At 40.1% G+C, this 12,740-nt stretch overlaps 1 protein-coding gene across 1 annotated transcript in view; it reads left to right on the top strand.

The window, feature by feature from the left end:
• Positions 1-12,740, top strand: part of FCHO2 (FCH and mu domain containing endocytic adaptor 2) — a 143,144-nt gene that overhangs the window by 20,552 nt on the left and 109,852 nt on the right. The window contains exon 2 of the mRNA XM_066241450.1: positions 2,698-2,789. Coding sequence (XP_066097547.1) covers positions 2,698-2,789 — 92 coding nt within the window. The remainder of the gene's footprint in view (positions 1-2,697; positions 2,790-12,740) is intronic.

Raw genomic sequence — 12,740 nt, 5'->3', positions numbered from 1 at the left:
GCTTGGACCCAAAGTCGCTGGCTCCAAAAAGGGGTTATTCGGTCTGCTGAAGGCCCGCGGTCAAGGCACATATGAGAAAGCAATCAATGAACAACTAAGGTGTCGCAATGTGCAATGAAAATGATTGTGAACTAATGATTGATGCTTCTCATCTCTCCATTCCTGTCTGTCTGTCCCTGTCCATCCCTTTCTCTGACTCTCTCTCTGTCTCTGTAAAAAACAACAACAAACAAAACAAATACAGTACGTCACAACACACGCATGGATTGACTTTGCATCGATCGAATACGGACATTTACATATTAGTTTTCATATATCAAAAAGGAGGACATGTAGGAGGACACTTTTCAAGGGAGGATGGAACTTAGAAAAGCAGGACTGTCCTCCTTAAAGGGGGAAAATTGGTCACCTTAGACAGTGACACAGAATTCTCAGGACCTTGTTGCCCCACTTACAAGATGGTCTCTATGTTCTTGTTTCTTAAAAAAAATTTTTTTGTTGTTCTTTTCCTTGTAAGTCTGGTAAATATTATTTCTTCTAATGGTCTTTGTGCTGGTTTGAATAGCCCTTCACTCCCAGCTCTTTTCCAGTTTCCCTTTAAATATGCATAATACATATTGGGAACCCAGGTAACCTGGACGTGTTAGAATTATGCACAAATGAGAACTATTAGGCGCGTTAGGTGAGAACTTTGGGGCATGAGAGCTCAGACTTTGGATTTTAAGATTTTATATTTCAATGTTTTTTTTCACAGTTCATATGATGGGAATTGGTGGATCACCTAATCATTTGTAGTTTCCATATATATATTTAAGGAATGGAATGAAAGCCTCACAGGTTTCAAGGCTGTCATTATTTGTCACTAATTTTATTTACTAATCTGCATGATGTTAATTTTGCCTTCTGTAGATTCATGATAATGGTTATCTCAAAAAATATTCTTATTTTGCTTGGAATAAATTTGCGTGAAAAACCCAGGTAAAGTAAAAACTAAAGTGAGATAATATCTTTTTTTTATCTTAAACATGAAATATTGTAGAAGCCAAATGGTTGTATTTGAGATGGTAAGAGATGGTAGTATATTTAGTTTTACCATCTGGTAAGAGATGGTAGTTTTATGTTAAATTCTTCCTGAAAAATGGAAATGGATGTTCAAAATGCTACGTATATTATTTATATTATCTCCTTATGAATATGACACCTTACTTTGTTGTATGTATGGCAAACTAATTACTTGGTATATTGGCTGACAAGTTTGTTAGGGATTGCTTCAACATAACTGGAAGATCCTAAGTTTCCTGTTTTCAGCAAACTTTGGAAAAATTAGGTTTCAGATTGCATAACTGTTTACAGTATTGTTTTTTATTTCCAGTAAGTATATTCAGTTTTTCATTATTTTCACTGAAGAAAAATAAAACTGCTAACTGTAAAGAGAGTTGTTGAGCTTGGTTTATCAATAGTCTTTTCTTTCAACTATAACATTGATATTTCTAATATTTTCTTTGCTGTGGCTAGTTAATTTAGCATTTATTGGATTAAATAACAGGAAATGTTTTGTAGGATTTTGTAGTGGCCTGATGTTGGTAATTTCTCATTAGTTGAGGATTAGCCAGTAGACTGTTACTGCTCTTTTCTTAAAATTTTAAATATTTTCTCACTTCTCCAATTGCTTAAGTTTACTGAAAGACTTATATTAGCAATGAATGATAAAGTATCTTCTGATATTCAATGCTTATATGATTAGTAATATGCTGTCTTAACTCAGAAGTTAAGATTTAGTCATTTTAAAACACAGAATTAGGCCTGACCTGTGGTGGTGCAGTGGATAAAGCGTTGACCTGGAACACTGAGATCGCTGGTTCGAAACCCTAGGCTTGCCTGGTCGAGGCACACATGGGAGTTGGTGCTTCCTGCTCCTCCCCCCTTTCTCTCTCTCTCTCTCTCTCTCTCTCTCTCTCTCTCTCTCGCTCTCACTCTCGCTCTCTCTCCTGTTTCTCTAAAAATGAATGAATAAATAAAAAAATTTAAAAAAACCCAGAATTATGAGTTAAATCGGTGATTTTGGATCCTAATTACCAAATTTTGGCAGCGCACCAAAAAGATATTTTATGCTGATTTGACCAAAAAATAGGTATAACTTTGACTCATTCACACCAAATGGCAATTCTTGTGTTGGCTACTGTCATTTTTTATTTGCAATCTAAGGGAAAAGAGGTCAGTGCCCCTGACTAAATAGGCACTGCATGTTTTAAAAATTCTTGTGGCATACCAGTTGAAAATCGCTGAGTTAAATAATCTGGAATCCTTAATGCATGCTCAGGGAATTGAATTGATATTTGGTAGTGTATTTTAGAGATCCATGTTTATCTTTTCTGAATTGTGCTGTATATTATTCCTTAAAATTTTAGACTTATGTTAATATTCATTTATAATCACTTATGAGTGATTATAGAGTATGCATATGTATGTGCTTGTACACTATATAATAAATTATAAACTTTATGAAACTGTACAGTATTCCTTTGATACAGTTTAAAATCTTACAATGAACAAAAGTGGTTAGATTTAGGAAAGACAGCTCACTTGGACATCAGAATTGCATATTCCATATTAGTTAATGTAGTGTTATTCTTAAAGTCATTTGATCTCCCTCTCTCTTTTTCTTTTTGTTAAACTAAAAATGTTTTTAAATTGTAGGGGGAAAAGAATAGTGGATTTGATGTCCTTTACCATAATATGAAACATGGACAGATATCGACAAAAGAATTAGCAGATTTTGTAAGAGAAAGGTATGTATTTTTTAAATGTTGTTTAACAATTCATTACAAGTTAAACTTTAGATATCAATAATTCAGAAAATTTTGGTTGCAATCAAGTACATGTGTTAAAAGTATACTATAGTTACTAACTATATATATACAATATATATATTAGTGGTTATCTGTGATCTGTATACACCGAGAGCTAAATAGTGGTAGTGGCTCCAAGTGACATTGTGAAACTGATTTACATACCAGTGCTTGAAAGTATTATCTACACATTTTTCATTGAATGTGCTAACCTAGAGATACAATAGAAAAATTGAGAAACTTTGAAGGATAAAATACTACTGGTTCTTTAAATAAACATGTCAGTAAACAAAATATACTGAAACAACTTGAAAAGACTAAATTTTCTGAACTTGTAGTTTAATTATGAAATTTATTATAACTTTTGTTTAAAAAAATTCTTCAGAATGTATTATTAAATTCTGCAAGTTTACAAAATGTGATTGTTTTTAAGACTATAATAGTTAATTTAGAAACTTAAAAATCATTATAATTCAATTTGATTAAAGCTGTTTTGGCCCTGGCCGTTTGGCTCCGCGGTAGAGCGTCGGCCTGGCGTGCGGGGGACCCGGGTTCGATTCCCAGCCAGGGCACATAGGAGAAGCGCCCATTTGCTTCTCCACTCCCCCCTTTCCTCTGTCTCTCTCTTCCCCTCCCGCAGCCAAGGCTCCATTGGAGCAAAGATGGCCCGGGCACTGGGGATGGCTCCTTGGCCTCTGCCCCAGGCACTAGAGTGGCTCTGGTCACGGCAGAGCATCGCCCCCTGGTGGGCAGAGCGTCGCCCCTGGTGGGCAGAGCGTCGCCCCTGGTGGGTGTGCCGGGTGGATCCCGGTCAGGCGCATGTGAGAGTCTGTCTGACTTTCTCTCCCCGTTTCCAGCTTCGGAAAAAAATACAAAAAAAAAAAAAAAAAGCTGTTTTGTGGCTGGCCTCAGTTGGTAATTTTTTTTGTTTATTATTATTATTATTATTATTATTTGTATTGTTCTGAATTGAGAAGAGGGGAGGCAGAGAGACCGACTCCTGCATGCGCCCGACAGATATCCACCTAGCATGCCCACTAGGGTGCGATGCTCTGCCCATCAAGGGCATTGTTCCATTGCAACCAGAGCCATTCTAGCGCCTGAGGCAGAGGCCATGGAGCCATCCTCAGCGCCCAGGCCGACTTTGCTCCAGTGGAGCCTTGCTGTGGGAGGGGAAGAGAGTGATAGAAAGAAAGGAGAGGGGGAAGGGTGGAGAAGCAGATGGGCTCTTCTCCTGTGTTCCCTGGCTTGGAATCGAACCCAGGACTTCCACATGCCGGACTGATGCTCTACCACTGAGCCAACTGGCCAGGGCTTCAGTTGGTAATTTTGTTTGTTTGTTTGTTTGTTTTTTTCTGAAGCTGGAAACGGGGAGAGACAGTCAGACAGACTCCCGCATGCACCTGACCGGGATCCACCCGGCACGCCCACCATGGGCGACGCTCTGCCCACCAGGGGCGATGCTCTGCCCATCCTGGGCGTCGCCATGTTGCGACCAGAGCCACTCTAGCGCCTGAGGCAGAGGCCACAGAGCCATCTCCAGCGCCCGGGCCATCTTTGCTCCAATGGAGCCTTGGCTGTGGGAGGGGAAGAGAGAGACAGAGAGGAAGGCGCGGCGGAGGGGTGGAGAAGCAAATGGGCGCCTCTCCTGTGTGCCCTGGCCGGGAATCGAACCCGGGTCCTCCGCACGCTAGGCCGACGCTCTACCGCTGAGCCAACCGGCCAGGGGGTAATTTTTATATGAACACAGTTAAAATCTTTACCTTGATAATATAGGGATATTTTGCCTTTAGATATAATATTTCATTCATTTATTCTTTCAACAATATATGTCTAGTGTCTGTTGTGTGCCAGGTACTTGTCTGAATTCTGGCATATAGTAGTAAAGATACAACTTCTGCATTCATAGAGTTAACTGACTGGTAGAAATTGGAGAACAAACTTTTCATGTAACACCGATGCTCTTATGGCTTCCACTTCTATTGGAGTTAAGAGGGAGTCCAAAAGCTCTAAGTATTATGGATAAAGCTGTTCCTCTCTTGTCTTCTATGTCATCATTGGCAGGTGTAAAAGAGAGGCCCCAGAACTCTGCATCTCTGCATGCCCTAGCCTGCCTGCCTTCCCCAACACTTGCATCAGTACTATTACTAACTACCTTGAGACCATCAAGGCAGTTGTCATGCCTTTTAGCCCTGTTTATATCAGTCACTATAAGAAGTCCAGGCCTCCCACACCATCTCTTCTTTGCCTAGAATCCAACCTTTTTTTTGACTCTGTGAGCTGTGAGACAACTCCTACTCTCACGTCTCTTTCCTGATTTATTTTTTATAAAACTTAAACCATCTGTTATAACTGATGTTTAACTTGTTTATCTTAGAATATAAACCTCATAGGAACACGGATTTTGTGTGTGTGTGTGTGTTGTTTTTGCTTATTACTTTATTTTCTGCACTTGGAGAGTGTTTGCTCCCTTTAGTAGGCCCTCAGTAAATATTTCTTTTCTAAATCACTTTATTTATTTATTTATTATTATTTTTTTTTTACAGAGACAAAGAGTCAGAGAGAGGGATAGGTAGGGACAGACAGACAGGAACAGAGAGAAATGAGAAGCATCAATCATCAGCTTTTTGTTGCAACACCTTAGTTGTTCATTGATTGCCTTCTCATATGTGCCTTGACCGTGGGCCTTCGGCAGACCGAGTAACTCCTTGCTCAAGCTGGTGACCTCGAGGTCTCGAACCTGGGTCCTCTGCATCCCAGTACGACGCCCTATCCACTGCGCCACTGCCTGGTCAGGCTAAATCACTTTTATTTTTTAATTACAGTTGACATACATTATCATATTAGTTTCAGGTGTATCCTGCAGAGATTAGACATTATATAATTCACTAAGTGATAATCCTAATAAATCTTTCACCCATCTGATACCATTCATAGTTATTAGAATATTATTTATTATATCCCCTATGCCAGGGGTAGTCTACCTTTTTATATCTACCGCCCACTTTTGTATCTGTTAGTAGTAAAATTTTCTAACTGCCCACCGGTTCCACAGTAATGGTGATTTATAAAGTAGGGAAGTAACTTTACTTTATAAAATTTATAAAGCAGAATTACAGCAGGTTAAAGCATATAATAATAATTACTTACCAACTACTTTATGTCAGATTTTCGCTTAAGTTTGGCAGAATAAATCTTTATAAAATAACTTACTATAGTTAAATCTATCTTTTTATTTATACTTTGGTTGCTTTGGTACCACCCACCATGAAAGCTAGAACTCCCACTAATGGGCAGTAGGGACCAGGTTGACTACCACTGCCCTATGCTGTGCTTTACATCCCCAAGACTACTTTTTAACCAGCTATCCCTTCAACCTCCCTCTTATTTGGCAACTGTCAAAATGTTCTCTGTATCTGTGAGTCTGTTTCTGTTCTGCTTATTTGTTTTTTTAGACTCAGTAGATAGATATGTATTTATTGCCATTTAATTTGTATTTTTTATCTTTTTTCTTCTGATGCTGATGCTTTTTTTTTTGTATTTTTCTGAAGTGAGGAGAGACAGACTCTGACTGGGATGTGCCTGACTGGGATCTACCCATCATACCCACAAGGGGGCGATGCTCTGCCCATCAAGGGCGTTGCTCCATTGTGACCAGAGCCATTCTAGCACCTGAGGTGGAGGCCATGGAGCTGTCCTCAGCGCCTGGGCCAACTTTGCTCCAGTGGAGCCTTGGCTGTGGGAGGGGAAGAGAGAGATAGAGAGAAAGGAGAGGGGGAAGGTTGGAAAAACAGATGGGTGCTTCTCCTGTGTGCCCTGGCAGGGAATCAAACCCGGGACTTCCACGCACTGGGCTGATTCTCTACCACTGAGCTAACTGGCCAGGGCTGCTGCTGCTGCTTCTTGAAGATGACTTTTTAATATTTCATATAATACTGGTTTGGTAGGGATGAACTTTTATAGCTTTTTTAGTGTGGGAAACTCTTTATATGTCGTTTGATTCTATATAATCACTTTTCTGAGTAATCTTAGTTGTAGGTCCTTGCTTTTCAACACTTTGAATGTTTTCTGCCATTCTCTTCTGGACTACAAAATTTCTGTTGATAAATCAGCTGCCATGGAATCAGTGTTATGGAAGCTCTTTTTTAGGAAACTGTTTTTTTTCTCTTGCTGCTTTTAAAATTCTTCTTTTGTCTTGAACCTTTTGCATTTTAATTATGATATATCTTGGTATGGGCCTCTTTGGGTTCATCTTGTTTGGGACTCTCTGTGATTCCTGGACTCATATTGATATTTCTATTTCCTTCTCCAGGTTAGGGAAGTTTTCCCTCAGTTTCTCCTATAGGTTTTCAATGTCTTGCTCTCTCTCTTCTCCTTCTGGCACCCCCATGATATGAATGTTGCTACACTTGCTCCTTACACTATCCTCATTTCTTCTTTCATTTTGCTGTTCTGATTGGGTGTTTTTGCTTCCTTATATTCCAAACAGCTGATTTGATTCTAGCTTCATCTACTCTACTGTTGATTCCTTGTAAATTATTCTTTATTTTAGTTAGTGTATCTTGCATTTTTGATTATTCCTTTTTTATGTTGTTGACTTTCTCCCTTAGTTCATTGAGATCCTTATAACCAGTGTTTTGAACTCTGCATCTAGTAGATTGCTTGTCTCCATTTTGTTTAGTTTATTTTTTGAAGTTTTGTTCTGTTTTTTCATTTGGGATAGGTTTCTTTCTTTTTTATTTTTTTCTAAGTGAGAGGTTGGGAGGCTGAGAGACAGACTCCTGCATGCGCCCCAACCGGGATCCAACTGGCAAGCACCCTATGGGGTGATGCTCTGCGCATCTGGGGCCAGTGCTCTGTTGCTCGGCAATTGGGCTATTTTAGTACCTGAGGTGAGCGCCATTCTCAGCGCCTGAGGCTAACTTTGTGTGAATCATTTAAGCCAGGGATAGTCAACGTTTTTATATCTCCAGCCCACTTTTGTATCTCTGTTAGTAGTAAAATTTTCTAGCCACCCACTGGTTCCACAGTAATGGTGATTTATAAAGTAGAGAAGTAACTTTATAAAATTTATAAAGCAGAGTTACAACAAATTAAAGCATATAATAATAATTACTTACCAAGTTCTTTATGTCGGATTTTCGCTAAGTTTGGCAGGATAAATCTTTATAAAACAACTTACTATAATTAAATCTTTTTATTTATACTTTCGTTGCTCCGCTACCACCCACCATGAAAGCTGAAACGCCCACTAGTGGGCAGTAGGGACCAGGTTGACTACCACTGATTTAAGCCATGGCTGCAGGAGGAGGAGAGAGAGAAAGAGACAGTGGGAGAAGGGGAGAAGGAAGGGTGGAGAAGCAGAATGGTCACATCTCCTGTGTGCCCTGACCAGGAATTGAACCCAGGACTTCCCCACGCCAGGCAAACGCTCTACCACTGAGCCAACCGGCCATGGCCTGAGGCATGTTTCTTTATCTCCTCATTTTGAGCCAGCCTCCTTGTGTTTGTTTCTATGTATTAGGTAGAGTGCTAGGGCTCCCAGGCTTGATAGGATGGCCTCATGTAGTATATGGTCTGTACAGTCCAGTGTCACAACTTCCCCATTTACTGAAACTACACTCCGGGTGTGCCCTTGTGTGTGCTGTGTACACCCTTCTGTTATAGTTAAGTCTTTATTGCTATTGACCTGTCAATGGGAGGGATTTATCTCTAGGCCAGTCAGCTGCAAGGACTGGCTGCAACCACAAACTACTGACCACCATGGAGGATCAGCTGTGTAGAAGCCCACCCCACAGAGCAGGACTGGAGTGGGGACTCTAGTTCCCACTGAGCTGGCCCCTTGAGTGTAGAGGTGTTTGGATGGTGATGCTTGGACATGGTCTTAAGCTATCTAGTGAGTACGCTGGCTCTGGGGCCACTAGGAGGTGCAGGCCATGGTCAGCCACTGCCTGTGATCTGCCTAGGGCCACTTGGCATGATAGGAAGCAATCTGTAGGTAGCTGCTAGTTTTGCTGTGCTTGGAGATGCCCCTTTTAGGCCAAGCTGTGAACCAAGGCTGGCTGCTGCTGGTGCTGGGTCTGCGGCCACTGTGGAGGAGTATGGGACACACCAAGGCCAGATGCTGCTTATTTAATAGGTCTTTGGAAATCTGAATCATGAGCCAAGATAGTCCGTTTGTATGAAAAATCTGCAGACAGCTTAAGGTGTACCTGAAAGTTGGATGGGTCATGTCTCAGGGAATCACCAGGATGGAGCCAACAACAGTGTGAACCAACCTTGGTGAAATTTCAGATATGACATCTGCCTGCTGGCTTTTGGGGGCAGGGTCTCATCAAAGGACAGTGGCTTCTGCAAGCACTTCTGTTTGGAAGAAAGCTGCCTCCCATTTCTTGTCTTGATGCCAGACAATCAATTCCTCCTCATATGTCTCTGGTGCTTTTCAAGTTGCTGCCCCAGTGCGGGATCTAAGAGGGAGTGAGTCAAGTAATTCAGTGTGTTGGCCATTTAAGAGGAATTGCCTGAGACTCCTGTAGCTCCATTTCCCTCAGCCTCAGTCTCTGCTGGTTTTTACAGCCAGAAGTTATGGGGACTTCTCCTGGCACTGGCATCTTGGTCTGGGAGGCCTGGTGTGGGGCTGGGATCCCTTGCTTCTCAGGGGGAACCTTTGCATCTGAGATAGATATTCCTCCCTATTCCCACATGGGTGTGGGACCAGGCCATTTCATGTCTCTGCCCCTTCTACCAGTCTCAGAGTGACTTCTTTTATTCCCTAGTTGTAGGACTTCCATTCAGCCAGATTTCAATTGTTTGTGACTGATGGTCATTCTATAGTTTCGTTGTAATTTTGATGTGCTTGTGGGAGAAGGTGAGACTTGTACTGGATTTACCTAGGTTGTCATCTTGACTAGAGGTCCAGTAAAGGATTTTTGAAAGCATGAGTCTTGAACATCACTATCCTAATCCAAGATATTACTCTAAGGCGATTTATTACTATTGCTTGAACTATAGTGATAGTTCCTAACTGATCCATGCACATTCATTCTTGTTCTACATTTTATTCTCAGCACTGTAATTGGAGTGCTTTTTAAAATAAAGATCAGTTTGTTACTTCTTTTAAAACCATTTCAGCCTGACCTGTGGTGGCGCGGTGGATAAAGCATTGACTTGGAATGCTGAGGTCGCTGGTTTGAAACCCTGGGCTTGCCCCCCCCCCCTCAAGGCACATACAATAAGCAATCAATGAACAACTATAGTGAAGCAACTATGACTTGATACTTTTTTTTTTTTTTCCTGAAGCTGGAAACGGGGAGAGGCAGTTAGACAGACTCCCACATGCACCCGACCAGGATCCACCCGGCACGCCCACCAGGGGGCGATGCTCTGCCCCTCCGGGGCGTCGCTCTGCCGCAACCAGAGCCACTCTAGCGCCTGGGGCAGAGGCCAAGGAGTCATCCCCAGCACCCGGGCCATCTTTGCTCCAGTGGAGCCTTGGCTGCGGGAGGGGAAGAAAGAGACAGAGAGGAAGGGGGGGTGGAGAAGCAAATGGGCGCTTCTCCTATGTGCCCTGGCCGGGAATCGAACCCGGGTCCCCCGCACGCCAGGCCGACGCTCTACCGCTGAGCCAACCGTCCAGGGCCAACTTGATACTTCTTGTTCTCTCCCCTCCTCTCTCTGTAAAATCAATAAATAAAATAAAAAAAACAACAACAAAAAACCATTTCAAAGGCTTCCCATTGCTCTTAAGGTAGGCCTGCATCGTCTGACCTCAAACTGCATTTCAGACTTTAGGTAACGCCACTCTTTATTCTTTCTTCTCCAGAGACATTGACCATACTATCGATAGGCTTTTTCTAGTTTAGGTTTTGTACATGCTTATTCCTGTTTTCACTTATCCTTTAGAGCTCAGCAACGTGGTCATTTCTTCAGGAATGCTTTTCTTAATGTCTTTGCCTAGGTCAAAAATACTTATTATAATCTCTTTCAATATCATATGGCTCTTTTTAATATTTATAAATTTTATAATTATTCATTTTTGTTATTTTTATGTTCCCCTGTAATGGGAACAGAATACAATGTTCTTTGTTGCCACAGCCGTTGGCACAACTAGATACTCATATCTCTTGAAATAGTAAATGAGGAAGAAACGAAGAAAAGATGGACACAAAAACATATACTGAGCACTAAGGATTTTTCATACATTATCTCACTTAACTATGAAAATCCTAAGTCCCATTTTACAGATAAGCAAATGGGGACCCAAAAAGGTTGAATAATTTCCTAAGTCAGTCATTCAGACTTTCTTCTTTCTCCTTTACTCTCGCCTTCTTTCTTCCTTTCAATGGCTTTGTTGAGGTATAATTGGCATACAATATGCTGTAATTATTTAAAGTATATAATTTGATACATTTTGACATGCACATGAGACCACCATAATCAAGACAGTGAACATATTCATCATCATCTTTGTAATCCCTCCCTCCTGTCCTTTCCCACCATCACTAAGCAACCACTCATTTCCTTTTTTTTTAAACCACACGTAATGCTTCAGATACTTGTTGGTTTGCATTTTCAATATAACTTGAATCATACAGATGTTTTTTGTTGTCTGGTACTTACACTCAGTATAATTATTTTGAGATTGATTTGTGTTGTATGTGTTAATAATGCATTCTTTTTTGTCCATCTGTCAAAGGAAGTTGTACCTATTTTTTGAACTTTTATTAAGTATATTAATCATAATATAGGTATTTTTTGTCTGAGTCCTGTACTCAGCACTGTTTGTGAGATTTATTTGCATTGAGTTTAGTATAATTTGTTTATACTATTTAATATTAAATTATATAAATATATAAAATTTATTTACTACTCTTTACAGACATTTGTGTTGTTTCTAGTTTTTGTGCTATTGCAGGTAAATACTGCTTTGAATATTCTTGTACATGTGCCTTTGTGCACGTGTACACATTTATATTTATATTAGGTATGTACCCTGGAGTAGAATTCCCAGGTCATAGAGTATGTGTATGCTCAACTCGAGTAGATAAAGCCAAAGAATTTTCCAAGGTGACTGAACGAGTTTATACTACCAGTAGCCTTGTTTCAGAGTTTCAGATGTTCTGTGTCTTCATCAACACTTGACATTGGCAGTCTTTAAATTTGAGTCATTCTGATAAGTAGTAATATCTATTGTGGTATTAATGCAATGGTAGTCAACCTGGTCCCTACTGCCCACTAGTGGGCGTTCCAGCTTTCATGGTGGGCGGTAGCGGAGCAACCAAAGTATAAATAAAAAGATAGATTTAACTATAGTAAGTAATTTTATAAAGATTTATTCTGCCAAACTTAAGCGAAAATCTGACATAAAGTACTTGGTAAGTAATTATTATTATATGCTTCAACTTGCTATAAGTTCCCTATGAGTGGCAAGGCTGAGCATCTTTTCATATATTTGCTGGCCATTTGTATTTTCTCTTTCATGAAGTTACCTGTTTATCTCTTGCCTATTTTTCTGAGTCCCCTCCTTTAAAAAATAAATGAAAGCAATTCTTTATTTATTTACTTAAATTTTTGTATTGAATTTATTCAGGTGATATTGGTTTATAAAATTATACAGGTTTCAGGTATACAGTTCTATAGTACATCATCTGTATATTGCATTGTGTGTTCACCACCCCAAGTCAAGTCTTATATAAATTTACTTGATTTTAAAGTATATTGGTTTTATGTTTAGTAACCTAACAGTTATTGTTTGCTTTGATAATTTAGATTCTTTTGGATTTTGTGTGTATACAATTGTGTTGAGCAAATGACAGTTCTATCTCTTCCTTTCCAGTCTTTATACTTTTTATTTCTTTTTTCTGAATTACTATATTAGCTAAAATCTTTAGT

The sequence above is a fragment of the Saccopteryx bilineata genome, chromosome 1 (assembly GCF_036850765.1).
Source record: "Saccopteryx bilineata isolate mSacBil1 chromosome 1, mSacBil1_pri_phased_curated, whole genome shotgun sequence".
Lineage (NCBI taxonomy): Eukaryota > Metazoa > Chordata > Mammalia > Chiroptera > Emballonuridae > Saccopteryx > Saccopteryx bilineata.
The sequence above is the reverse complement of the archived record's forward strand: the minus strand, read 5'-3'. Positions and strand labels throughout refer to the sequence as shown.